The 13,847-nt window shown below is 42.5% G+C and overlaps 1 protein-coding gene across 1 annotated transcript in view; it reads left to right on the forward strand.

Moving 5' to 3' along the window:
• ror1 (receptor tyrosine kinase-like orphan receptor 1) overlaps window positions 1–13,847 on the forward strand; it is a 103,500-nt gene that overhangs the window by 59,894 nt on the left and 29,759 nt on the right. Inside the window, exon 2 of the mRNA XM_028404665.1 lies at window positions 9,737–9,793. Coding sequence (XP_028260466.1) covers window positions 9,737–9,793 — 57 coding nt within the window. The remainder of the gene's footprint in view (window positions 1–9,736; window positions 9,794–13,847) is intronic.

The following is a 13,847-nucleotide window of genomic DNA, read 5'->3' on the forward strand; positions in this document are numbered from 1 at the left end:
ATGTATCCAGATTTAGGCTCTTTAAATGATATGGCATGACTTCAGCATGGCGTCTTTTTCCATGCACTTCTCTATCTCTTTCCTTTTTTAATATTTTTGTTTGTATGTTTTCCTCTCCTTGTGCCATGTTGATTCCCAGTGTAGCTGAAAAAAATCTTCCAGTCTGTGTTTTCACTCTTAGAGTTTTCCCACATTGTCAACTTTACCTCAAATCATCCCCACAGCCTTTCATGGCTTACATCTGCTGGACATCTCTCCTTTGTTCATATGTTGTTGTTATTATTCTGTATTTTTCACTAAATTGAGCAGATCCGGAGCAGGTGTCTCCCCCTCCGTCTCTGCCATCCCTCCTGTGACGTTCAGGATGGGCCGAAGGGGAACCAGAATGAATCCTGGGGAGTCTTCCTCTCTAACACGGACATACTGTCTACACACATAAAAACACACTTTGTGGTCCATCTGTTTTCTTGGCTTGTATGTGCAGAAGAGTAAATTTTATGAAACAAGAATCCCTTTTGACAAATCCTTCCTTTTAAAGGAGCCTTATGGGCCCCTTAATCACTTGAATCTTCCCCCTGTATCTATTAAAAGTAACGTTTTTATTTTACTACCCACACAGATTTAAGTTGCTGTTTTGGAGTCCAACACTGTCTACTGTTTACTAGTATTTTGCTGGAGTTTTACATAAAGTGTCTTTTTGGGGGCTTTTCTCAGCTGATTTTTGTACTGAGGACACAGTGAGCAACTGAGGCAGCGATGGGGGATTATGCTCATCCAGCTGAGATACCTGGACTCTCAGTATGTTGATGTCATTACTCATCTCTTCAGCCCGTTTCTTAGATCAAACTTAGAGTTTCTGGCAGTTACATACTGCTCCATTTCAGTTTAATATCATTGAAATGATGGGAATTACGTAGCACTAAACATCCTGCTACATTGAAAAAAATGTGGTTGCGTGAATCAGTGTATGTAAAAACTCCAGGTCATGGTTGACTTGTCACCATGGTAGCAACCTCACCAAAAAGAATTCCTTCATGTGTGAGGACGTGCTGGTATTTGCACTCAAATGCATCAGTTTTTGGACATGCCATTCTTTGTGTATAATTAAAGTTAGTTACCGTCACCATCCGGTTAACATGGTAGGACAGTTAAGGCCTTAATTTCACATACTGGGATGTATGTGAAGTCTGTTTTTTGTGGTATGGCATGTGGAAATACTCCAGTTCAATTCCTTCTAAATGTTTTTTTTGTGCAGTAGCGGAAAGTGTTCTGGACGCCTACAGTGTGGGTTTGTCTCCCTGGCTTGTTTTCAGCGGTCTCTTTGGGGACACAAATCTCTCACGTCTCCTTCCTACCGCTCATCCTCCTCATCCTGTCCCATTTTTTTCTCCCCCCTCTCACCTCCATCCTCCTGTCTTCCTCATCAAGCTATATAGCTTTTCAGATGAACAAGTGGAAGAATGCTGGAGCTTATTTTTATAACCTGCGACAAGGAGACGGTTCCTGTAGAACATGTGTGTGATTGACAGGGAAGCATTCTGGAAACGCTCAGAGGTACAGCGTTTGTCTCACTGCTGGCAGCTGAGACTTGCTCTCCGTTCTAGGGCTGGAAAACCAGAGAATAAGAATAACACTGGAATGAAACTTTTGTCCACACACATTGTTTTTCTCACACTTTCATCTCTGCAGTCTCTCTATTTTCATATCTCTGTTGCACTCTCTCTGTCCCTTCTGTCACACTTTCTTTCTGGCTTGGAGTCATATTTCTTGTGGTCTATCCAAAAGCGTCAGCGACTGGGCACTGACTCAGTCATGAGTTGATGGAGACATGATGTCTCACACCCAGTTTCCCAGACGCATCCTAAAATTATTCAGGGGTGCTTCATCTTTATCTGTGCAGGCAGAAGCCAGCAAGCAGAGGCCTGTGCAACTCATTACGACTATCAGTCCAGTACAGTAATATTAAAGATATAATGCACAAACCACATTGGTGGAAGAATAAATTACAGCCGCCAACTTTAACCTTGCAGCATAACATGGTTGGAGTCCAGATGAACAGCTTTAAAGTGCTGTAGAAGTACATATATCATTTTGTTCTATGTCAAAACCAAACTGACCAGATTGTAACTCTCAACACTGACAGTTCAGCTCATCTGGTGTGTTACGGTGGTTGTATGGGTATGTAACCTTGAGCCACTGATGTCAAGTCATAGTCTTTTCAAAAGAGGCATATCCATGGCTTGTATGGCTGGTCTGGCTAGTGGTGCTAAGCTCACCTCTAAATTCCTTATCAATATTTTTCTCATTCCAACTCGTTAGGTCTTCAGCACCAAATGTGGCTGATGTGAAGTGACATAATTGAAGCAACTCATCTGATTTCATGCAGCTCTTTCCTTGCACCACAGTTTTCACATGAAATTCTATCTGCAAACAATGCTGGACAGTGGAGTTCCCATCTGAAAAACATATGATATGATTAATAATTAATTATATTTGTTCCTCTTGTATGTGGAAACACAATCTGTGTTGAATTTCACTATTTGTTTGCATCTGTTTGAATTTATTTGTGCCTCAGGGTGAAAGCATCCATGATCATCACAGCCTGATTGAACACAGACCTGGCTAATAATGCTAATGCTTTCCAAATGACACCATCGCTGTGTTTGACGTGTCATTTAAATCAAACCCTCTTAGCTTGAAATGGCCACGCTCTGCATGTCATTAACAGTATCTGGTCTTAAATACCACCATCTCTCATTGATTTAAGCCTGGCATGCCTATACGTTTCAGTCATCGTACAGCCTCCAAACATGAGAAACAATTCACCCTGGCAAGTGAGGAAATACCGTCAGACGTAAAGAATGGTTTTTGGAATGGCGCCCAGCTCAACTGTAGTCACATGATGTCTAAATCCGAGTCACGTTTGAAATCCGGCAGCATTATCCTGGTGGTCCCAGATTCCATTTGCTGGGGGCCTCTCCTTTTGAATCTGTTGTCCTCAAAGTATCTGGGAATGCCAGCAGTGAATGTGTCCCTGGGTGCACCTGAGCACTTACAGGGAGTCATGTAACATGGCATGTTTCTCATACACACTGTTGGCACACATGATATAGTATTAAGGAAAAGTCACGTACCAAACGCCAGGCAAGATGACTGCATTCATGTCAAACAGACGGACAGCCTGCCTGACTTTGGCTTTGGGTCTTAAATCATACAGTCCTCTCATGATCTGTGACAGACCGCAGCATGAACATAAACCCGCGCCAACCTCTCATGGTTAAATACGTTGCTCTTTTCTGCACAATGACACACTAACATGCAGGTGTGATGACTCCATTCACATTCCTCGGGCAGATGAACAGACAGGCTACCCTCCGCAGATTACGTCAAGGTCTCAGGGCTCAGTCAATCTCCTCGGAGAAGCGATCGGGTTTTCCAGAAAGCTGAGCACTTGCACACACACACACACACACACACACTTGTACCCAACCTGTCAGGTGAAAACAGATGAGCTGCACAGTAGGTGGTAACATGCAAGTGCACATTCCTCACTAGTCTGCTTACACCGCTGGTAACCGGAGCTGAAGGGGGGCCTCACCCAAAATGGACTAACCAGACCTTATAGATCAGCATGGTTTCCATTGCACAGCCTCGCAGGGACAGCAGGGGCTTGTGCATCTGCCTGTTTTAACCCCCGAGGCAAATACAGGGCCAAACGGATCTGCAGAGCCATCAGCACAGCTTGACATTATTTAAGAGCAAATGTCCTGTCATGAAAAAACAGACAAATGTGTGTGAGGGGCTGTAGATTAATAGAGAGATTCATAATGCAGCCAATTCTTCAATGTATTGTAGATGGAGACGAACCATTCGGAACTTTTTATTCCCAAGCTGCACTTCTGTCTCTCTACATACATGCAGGAGCTTCCTTAGTATTCTCAAGTTCCCTCCCAAATATGATGAGTGATAAATAAGTAAGTGACCTAAGGCTGAATTTTTGTTTTAAAAAAAACATCGCACATCTGTTTTTCAGCATATTCCCCTCTGACATTTACACACTTAATCCTGCAGACCTTCCACTGCTATGCTGATGTCATTACTGTCAAAATGACCACTGAGCTCTTCATCTCTGCATCCCGGTAGAAAGTAGTAGTCTGTGAGTGCCAAATCAAGTGAATGGACAACAAGTTGATATGAAATCTGTATAAAAATTCTTGTTTTGCTTGTCACCCTCAGAGAGGTCAGAGTTCAGGATCTCCAGCAGGTTTGGTGCTGGGTGTCTTTGGTTGCATTGCACACTGCACAGCCTGTGAGGTGAGGGGTGCTTGGTAGTGACAGTTGTTGATGTGACAAGCTGCTGGTTTATCTCAGCACTTGCAGATCTGTGTCAGCTTCAGCTCCTTCATGGTGTGGTCAGGTTTCCTCTGACGTAGCTCTGCAGTAGTTTAACGACCATCTGAGGTCTTTGAGAGTCACAAATTTGATGTGGTATGAACATAAAATGTCTTTTCCTTTAAATAGATGTTAATATGCAGTGCACTTTATCAAAACATGTAACACAGGGTTAACTTAAAACTGTTTTTTAGAGGGGAAGATTTTTTTTATCTTCTTAAGTGTTTTTCATGTTAGACCAGTGTTCTTTGTTCTATTGTTCTAATCAAGAGAGAGTCCTGTCATTTGCTCTGCCTCTTTCCTCTCTCTCTCTCTCTCTCTCACCCGTGGTCTTATAAGGTTACAGAGCAGGACTTTCTTAGGTGGTGCTGGAGTGTGTGTGCATGTGTGTGTAGTTCCTGTGGTCTTTGGTCCATGATGTCCTCAGGTGAACACTGAGCCTGCTTTTATTCCTCTGTATATGCTTCAGTTGAGCCTAAGAACAAACACCTGTATGCTCACACACACACAGGTGTACAACACACACACAGATTCTCACACTCTATCCTTCTACTAGCTCCACTGACTTTTCCTCTCAGTCTCTTATTTCAGCTTTGGTGTCTGTCAATTTCGGTCATTGTTTCCATTTGTAATAGAAAATAAAAGTTTCAACTGTCAAACATGATACATCCTCATACATAAATGACTGAGGTCAATCTCCAGTGATTCCCACAACAACATATGTGCTTGTTTGAGTTTGTGGCATTAACCCAGCTCCACACTGTCACCAGAGAGAATGAGGTTTGTGTCAATTTTTTAATCATTTAGTTATGTCTGTGGGGAAAGATCATGGGTTCAGATAGATTATAGTGCAAAATAAACCAGAGTTAACCTGTATTTTCTCCCTCTCACTTCTCTCCACTGAGATATCCATGTATGACCAGCTTAACAGCTTTTTTTTCTTTCTTCCTTTTTTTTATATCTAACACAATGATGGTGTATAAACTCTGCAGCCAGCATAAACTTGCACTCTGTTCAATGGGACAGAAGCCCAGTTCTTAAAAAGCAGATTTTTACAAGCGCCTCTACTCAGACTTTATTTAGAAGTTTCTGTCTTGCATTTTTTTTTCTGCTCACTCACATTTTCCAAGTCGTCTTCCCTCCATTTATCGCCAGTTCCACTCACCACTCTCTTCCTTTTGGCCAAGAAAAATCTTTATTCTCACAGATCTCTGTCCGTCCGCCATGACTGTAACGTTCCGCTCGTTTTCTAGACTTGAGGGTAATTGTGCTAATAACTCATTATGGCAGTGTGAGCCTTACGCTGTACCAAGACTAACTTTATATGCACGCTACACAGAGGCATTAGCTGCTTGATTTACTCTTCTCTTTGTCTCGTTGTTGACATAAAAACTTAAACTACTTCCTTTAGTCAAGTATGCAGGGAGGGAGGTGAGGAGAAATCAGAGCATTAGTTAAGTAGAAACATCTCTGCAGTGAATGGACATGGAAACAGAGCGCTGATGAAGACAAATTGGAGAAAGAAGTGGTTATCATTCCTACATTTTCCTTTTCTATGCATCATTATGCGTCTTTCATCTCTTCCAGGCAGAAATATGACATAGCTGCACAGTGAAAATGGTGGGGTTTGCCTTCCTTCCAGATAACCTCCAAGTTAGGTCAGTTTTCCAGCTAATAGGGATAGAAGAGGACCTTGGGAGAGGCCCTAATAACAGAGCGGGAGAGCTCATACATCAGTCTCACTCACCACACCAACCACCCTGGCTCCAAACACAGCCCCCAGACCATGTAACAGCATATTAGTTGCTATGCCGAACTGCTCAAATTGAACATTTCTGATCTGGTTCAGCTTCATCCTTTTAGGCTTCCTCTGTCTAACTTTAGCTTTTCTTGTTACTTCTTTCCTTTTCCTCATTCCTGCGCCTTTGAGTTTGAAGTCGTGCACTAATAAAATCCCATATGCCTCAGTCACAGCATACAGTCACACCAAAGTCTAAAGAGCCTTATAGGGGTTAAGCTTGTGTCCCTGTGTGATTTTTATCATCATATGCCAAATACAGCTGGAGGGGGATCAGAGGCTGCTCTCATGGAACGTTCTCTATGGAGATTTGACGTCTGGATTTCACACAGGCACCTTCGAGTTAACCATTTACTGTATGTATGTGCCACTATAGGAGTAGCACTCAGTGGTAAATGAATGAAAAGGTTCCAAAGCTTTGTTGGACTGAAATGTGCCAAGAAGGGAGAAGTGATCCAGATTTTTTTTTGATGGTTTAAGTTTTAACATATCACTGCTGGCATGCCATGGAAATATGTGCACAACACTATTTTCCAGCTTCCTATATAGCTTGACTTTAGAGGTGCTTCAGTAAAAGGGAAATTACTATAAAATAAGCGTGTTTAACAGTTGAGATAATTGTCACTTTAATAAAAACCAAAGGGTAGAGATGGTATCACAGAGGTCTGGGCAGCTGGCTGGAGTGATGTGAAATGACAGAATACAAAGGTTATGGATCCAAGCAGTCATCACAGCATGTTTGCAAAGCTCAGCTGCACCTTTGCATATACCGGAGAACCAAAATAGTCACTGAATTCAAAGAGAAGCTGGGTACAGAGGTCTTTTACTACTTTCATGTGTACAGTTCGTCTTTAAAGGAAAACAAAAACAACAAATGTGCAATGACTCAGTGTTTGTAGACATTCCTGCAGACACAGATCTTCCATGCATGAATGGATCACCTCCTCCTAGTGGACTAGAAAGTATTTCAAATAAAAGTGTAATCCCAGCAACATGAGAGACAAGAATTAATGTGATTAAACATCCAGTTAACATCTGGTCCAATCGGGGGGCCAGAACCACAACTGCAAAAAAAAAAAAAAACCCACTGATCTAAACTGACAGAGGCAAAGGTGCCTATTTTTAGGCCCTCCTCATTAACAAATGGGCCCAAAAACAATCGCTTCCCTCTGTTGCTGAGAAACATTAGAAAGCTAATCTGAAAATTGCTCTGCAATTCATCCCACATATTCCAGATGATTGTCTCAGTGAAAGAGAACAGATGTGACCTAAATAGAGGACAGATAAGGCGGAAGAGAGGGAGAGAAATGTTAGGAAAGGATCATGTGCCACTGTTCCTGCACCAAATTTACTTCACCTAGAATTATCACATTTCATCTTCCATGTTGTTTCTCTGAAAGTCTTACCCCCTCCTCTCCTTTTTTATTATTATTATATACCCAGCCTAGTCCTATTAAACTCTCACCTTGCTACACTTGGCTAGCTCTGTGTTAGTGAAGCTAGTGAGCTGCAACGTCCCCTCTCCTCTTTCCTTTGTAAGCCACAGAGCTCCAGGCCTCTTAGAGTCTATCAGCACAGAGTACAAAGTAAATTTAGACTCACCTTGGGGCCCAGAGTCAGGACAATACACCGTCATGTTAGGAGCCACCTGGAACAAACCAGCATTTTTTTTTCATTCCCACACTGTGAGGATGGGGTGCATGTGAAATGCAGCTGATTTTTTTATACATGCACCCTCTGGTTTTGCTAAATATCTGTGACTATCTTACCCATAACTCATCAAGCTGCCAGCCTGTTGCTATAAGCCTGTTGCCAAGCCTCCAGACTCCCCCCCCCACTAACAGGTGCAGAGGCCCAAAGCGCTGCTCATTAACACAGTTCATTTCACAAGCACCTCCACAAACTCGTTACCGTCCTGACACAGCACGTGTGAAACAACACATTATCACCCAATTAGTATGACCCTGTGTGTCAGGCTCCTGACTGCTGACTTTCTCTCCTCTTGCTGCATGACTGTCACTTCCTCGCATGCCACACACGTAACAGGAAACAATTTAGATAATTCCAGACTGTCACACTTTTAGTGTGTGAAATAAATTTAAACAAAGTATCTGTAAAATTAGGTTTGCAGGAAAATCCCTGTGTACAGCCGTGTCAGTGCACATGCTTGCATTTTTGCATGTGGTTGCGACTACAGGGTGCTTGCCCCTTTGTTGGCAGCCAGCCATTTGCTCATTTATCATGTTAAACTATCCCAGCTTTGCACCAAAAACACAGACACAGACGCACTACTGCGGATGCTTATAACTGTGGGAGGATGCGTGATTGTCTGATAAAATGCTTCATGTTCCCTGTTACCGCTGCATTTTTTTTTCCTTTTTTAATTTGTTGGGAATCACCTACAGTATGACCTGAAGCACTACACACACACACACAAGCCCATTTTCTGTCTCCTCTCTCCTGTAATGAAAAGCAGAGGGCGGCTCTGTCGTCAGCTGGTAATAACAGAGCATTAGGTCCACATGGCGTGTTGATAGGCTCCCTGTTATACATTCAAACCTTTGATCTGCACTAGAAAATGCACAATGCTGTCACCACTGTTGTTTTGCATATAAGAGGTGATGTGTGTGTACGCATTGTTCGATATCAAAAAGCATGTGCAGGAGTATGTCCTTTTTGCTGTTGATGTTTCAAATTTAAAGGCCACTAGCCGGAACAAAAGGTGTGTGTGTGTGTGCATAGTCACTGTTTTTTTGGTGACCACCTGTTCACACAGAAATCGCACTATAAAAAGACCTTCTCTTGTTGCGCCTAATTTGCAAAGAACAAACATTGCATGCACATTTTCAAAAGATATAGTTCCAGGATCACAAAGGTTTAATCCCATCTACTCTCTGGAGAGACACGGTACCGTACATTTCAGCATAGTCGAGCAGCATTTTTAAAGTGTACACAGCGCGACTATGCTGAAATGTACGGTAAAGCACACAGAAACTCTACGGCGCATTCAGATGTTACCACGGTTCTGCAGCCGACATATTTCATCATCATCTGCTATTAAAAAGCACAGATCTTGCCCGACTTTCAGAACTCTGGGATTTGCTACTTTAACTTTTACTTTAACTCTAATGGTTTTCTTCTGTAGAAATATCTTTACATCATCTGTGCTGCTCTGCACTGTGTGTGTGTTTCAACATACAACCAGCACACACTCAAAGTAGACATGGACACACACAGAGAGGACAGACAGAGGGACCAGTAAATTACAGCAAAATTCTTACAATGATGAAAATGTAACAGGAGCATATGTTTAAAGCTAGATACTGTGCCAGTGGTCTCCAATTTATATTATTATTTATGAAAAAATGTGGCCCTTTGCTTTTCTTATGGAAGTCTATGTGGCCCTCGCAAAAACATAATTGCCCACCCTTGTTCTAGTGGGATGTGTGTCCACACCATTGTCTTTACCTTTTTCTAGATTGAAAGCTGGATGGATGACGTAGTTCTGAACCTTGCTAATAGTCTTCTCCGTTTCCACCGTTACAGAGTCTCCCCAGGACCCCAGTGTGCTAGCTGCCACTTCATGGAACACCTCTAGTGATGGTAAGTGCACACACACTCCCACAGAAAGCACGGATCGCCTCCACATCTGTATTTAGCAGAACACATCTGTTACAGGCAGCAAAAATAATGATATGTTCACAGCGCAAATTAACATGTGCAGTGTTGAACTGTAACCCCACATGTGTTGTTGAAATTAAATTCAACGAAGTGTTAAAAGTGACACATCCTCCGAGTGGTCACCTGCAGTCACAGAGACAACACCCATTGTCCCAGCGTAGGCCGCTCCTGAGGATAATTAATGGAATTAAATATAAATCAATCTACACAACATGTGGGAATATACAACCCCAGGTGCACAGCATTTCTCACATTTCTACTGACCTACTTCTACTAGAAATGGAGCTTTGAATAATGCTGTTACTTTTTATACATTTTTTTTGCACTTTGCGTTTTTGTGCTGACATCTCTTGTGTCTCCCTACTTCACCCGCATGCACAGTTACACAGCCTTTCTGGTACCGAAAGGTTCCTGAAAATACAGAAAGTGTGTTCACTGGGAAGTCAGAGTTGTTTGCAGATGTGCTATAGGGGCAGAAGAGGACAGAGTTGTCCCAAAAAGACAGACACACAGGAAGAACTTCCTGCTTTCACTGCATGCCCCTCTCAGCTCCACCTTGTATTTGGATTAACAGGGAGTTTAGGTGGACTATGATTCCGCCAACATGTCAGAACCTCCCACATTGACTCAAAACAGCTCCTCAGAAGCCTGTGGCTGACATCGCTGATGGTCTGTCTGTATCTTCTACAGTCTATGGACTCACCTGGTCGGCTAAAAACCTCCCACAATGCTTATGGAGCAAACACATTTGTCAGGCAAGTTGTCAGGCAGGCAGGCCCGACAAACACATTCATTACCTGTTATTTAAATTCCTACAAGCCACGCTGGAAGCCCCCATCACAGTGTCTGTGTCCAAAGTCATTAACAATAGGAATCCAGATTTTTAGAAAATAAATTAATCAACAAGTCAAATTTAGTATGTTCCCCACTTGGTCCAAAACCCCATGAAGATGGACTGTGTGGGTGCAGTCTGGGGATGAAATTGAAAATTACAGGCTGCATGGTTACATACATAAACATGGTTATTTGTTCTCTTCCTTGATCAAACAGAATCCTTGCTAGTTGTTTAAAATAATTTATTTTGTGGTGAGAAGGGTCTGCTGCAGCTGTCCAAGTTTAGATCAGCAGATTCCGACCAGAGGAAGCACTTAAAACAGCTGTTCCCCTGTCAGCGCTGCAGGAACCGACTGACTCAGATCCATATTTTTTTTTCGGGATATTTTCTCAACACTGCTGCCCAGAGTTATCAGTTAAATCTCACCTTCTTTCCTCAGTTTCCCCTAAGCTCAACATCCGCCTCATCCACCTTGAGGAAACCTTGACTTGGAAGATCTTTCGCTCGAACTTCACCTTTAATTTTGTCAAACTCTCCCACAAGATACCTTCCCACAACAGAGTGTGTGTGTGTTTGTGTACACACAAAAAACACAGACATCATTGAACACAGAGGCAGGAACGAAGACAGTAGTTTCTGGACATGATTGAGCAGTTTAGTGAGGATAACGATTATGGTGACCAATCAAGGATGTTTAACAAAATCATAAATACAATGAGGAGTAGATCCAAACAAATCACAAAGACAGCTTTATTTTTCCACAACATAAAATATGAAAGAGTATCTGTGTGTCGTTTTGTGTTCAGCCCCTGACTAACATCTGTTTCTTATCTGATGGATGGATGGTGATTGCACCACTTGTTTTGTCTGCAGGCAGGGAATGGTTTTGATTGACCGAGCAGACAGCATTCAGGTAGCGTGGTTCTATCAGTATGCATCAGTAGCAGGAAGTTATCGTGCTGAAAGAGGCTCATTACTGGGCTGAAATCAGGGGTGATGATAGTTTACTGAACTCGTTTTCCCTCAGGCTCTCTTTCATTCTGTTTCTTTGTTTCGTTTTATGCAGGTTTTTTTTTTCTTTCCTTACTTCCTTTCGCTCTCTGTTGGAGAGTGACCCAGTTTTAATGAAATTCACCTTTAGCTGGAAGTGCCACGGTCCTCGGTGTATCTACTGTGTTTAGTTAGCTGTGCAGCCTCTCGGGTTTCTGGGCCAGCATCTTGCTGAGAGAAGCCCTGCTAGCACAGCCTGTCATATATAGCACACAGTGGTAAAAATGAGAAGGTATTGTGTAACAGGTCTACTTGTATAGGTTTCTGTGTGTGTGTGTTAGCTGCGGCAGGGTGGGTGTGCCCGTGTTTACGTTTGTGTGCCTGCATGTAAGCGTTTGATTGTGCAAAACCTCTGCGAGAGAATGCAGGCTGATGACAGGGCACCATTTAGTCGCCTGCCACATTAAAGGGACAGTCCGCAACAAGGGTTTGAGTTTCAGCAAGCTCCTGGTGCCAAATACCACAACACTCACCACGAGACAATTACACACAGACACTGACAGGACATCTTTCTCCTCTTCTTCTCTTGTCTTCTCCTCTTTTTTTTTTCTCCACTTTTTTTTTGTTCTGCTCCCCGCTGCTTTATTGTCTGTTATTATAACAGCTAATGAAGTGTGGAGACGCACAGCTCCAAAAACCATTTTCTTTTCCATCAACTCAACTAATGAGACGGTGATAAACTGACTCATTGTGTTTGACCTTTCTGCCTTTTGGCAAAACAGTTGCGTCTCAAAGAAGGAGTTTGTTGTTTTGGTCTTGGTTTTAGATAATACGGTCACGTTCAGACAGTGACGTGTTGCATCAACATGTAGGCCGGATTTGGTCCACTAAATTCATAACACTGCAGAGGCACGGATTCTCAGCAGACCTCCATGGGTTTGTGTTGATAGTTTGGAAGTCAAATCATAATAAAAATATTCAGCCACACACACACAGAAATGGGCACAGACAGACAGACTACCATTAAGATGAATGTGACACCCAGTAGAACTGACCTGTATTCATACCCCCTCTGTGACTGGAGTCAGCAATACATTTGAGATTTTGTGTATGAGTGTGTTTAAGTGCGGTTTTCAGAGGTATTGACCTCGGATTATAGGGGATGTTGCAACATTTTTCACAAAATACGCACACTTACAATTGTGTTCGGGGATTTTTAGTAAAACCTTCAGGAGCCAAGAGGGGTGATGGTAGCTGGTTCTTTACCAGAGCTGGCCGTGTGGATGACTTTGGGTAAAAAGGAAAAACAACATAGGTACAAATAATCATCTTGAACACACACATTATTAAAGTGAGGGGCTTTCAGAAACAGTAAGATTGGATTGTGTTCTTCTAAGCCAGTGTCAAATGTGTTGGTCAGGGTGGGACCGATCAGCAGACTGCCATGAAAACAAACTTTTTGCACATTGGGTCAGATTTGCCTCATTCAGTTTATGAACGTTTTCTGGCCTTTATAGTTCATTATGTCAATTCCATGATAGAAGCCACCCTTCACAGATGTTTCAGATGTCCCCCCACTGCTCCCTGCAAGTGCATTGCCCTTAGATCGACTGTTTCCCCACACCAGGTCTCAACTTCTGGGCTCCCTCTCTCGGCTTCCTCCACCAGTTCCCTGCTTTCTTTTGTTTGTTTAAAATGATACCAAAAGTTTGAGTCGATTTTCCAACAAAGCCTTTAGCCTCCACATTCAGCTGGGTGGTTGTATGGCCTCCACCCTTCAACTTGAAAAGACTTAGGTCTAATATGTACCTTTGGAAACCTCTTAGTCCAAAAATGCAGTGTTATCAGGCAGAGGACAGTTTTCTGGATGCTTGCTCCATAGTAATAGACCGACTTATACTGGAGGCTGTGACATGTTTTAATCTTTTGGACATGTCAGCTGGCTAATGCAATAAATCTAGTGTACACACCACAGTAGACTTAAGTTTAATGAGAAAATATTGTGATTTGATGGCCCTGACAGAGATGGAATGCAATGCATGCCCAACATGTCAGTATTTTTATTGCTGTCTCATGACTCTCATGAAAGTCATTACAAATGTTAATGTAATCAGACTTGATAAATTAAATTGAAAAAGAAAAACAAAACTC

The sequence above is a fragment of the Parambassis ranga genome, chromosome 4 (assembly GCF_900634625.1).
Source record: "Parambassis ranga chromosome 4, fParRan2.1, whole genome shotgun sequence".
Lineage (NCBI taxonomy): Eukaryota > Metazoa > Chordata > Actinopteri > Ambassidae > Parambassis > Parambassis ranga.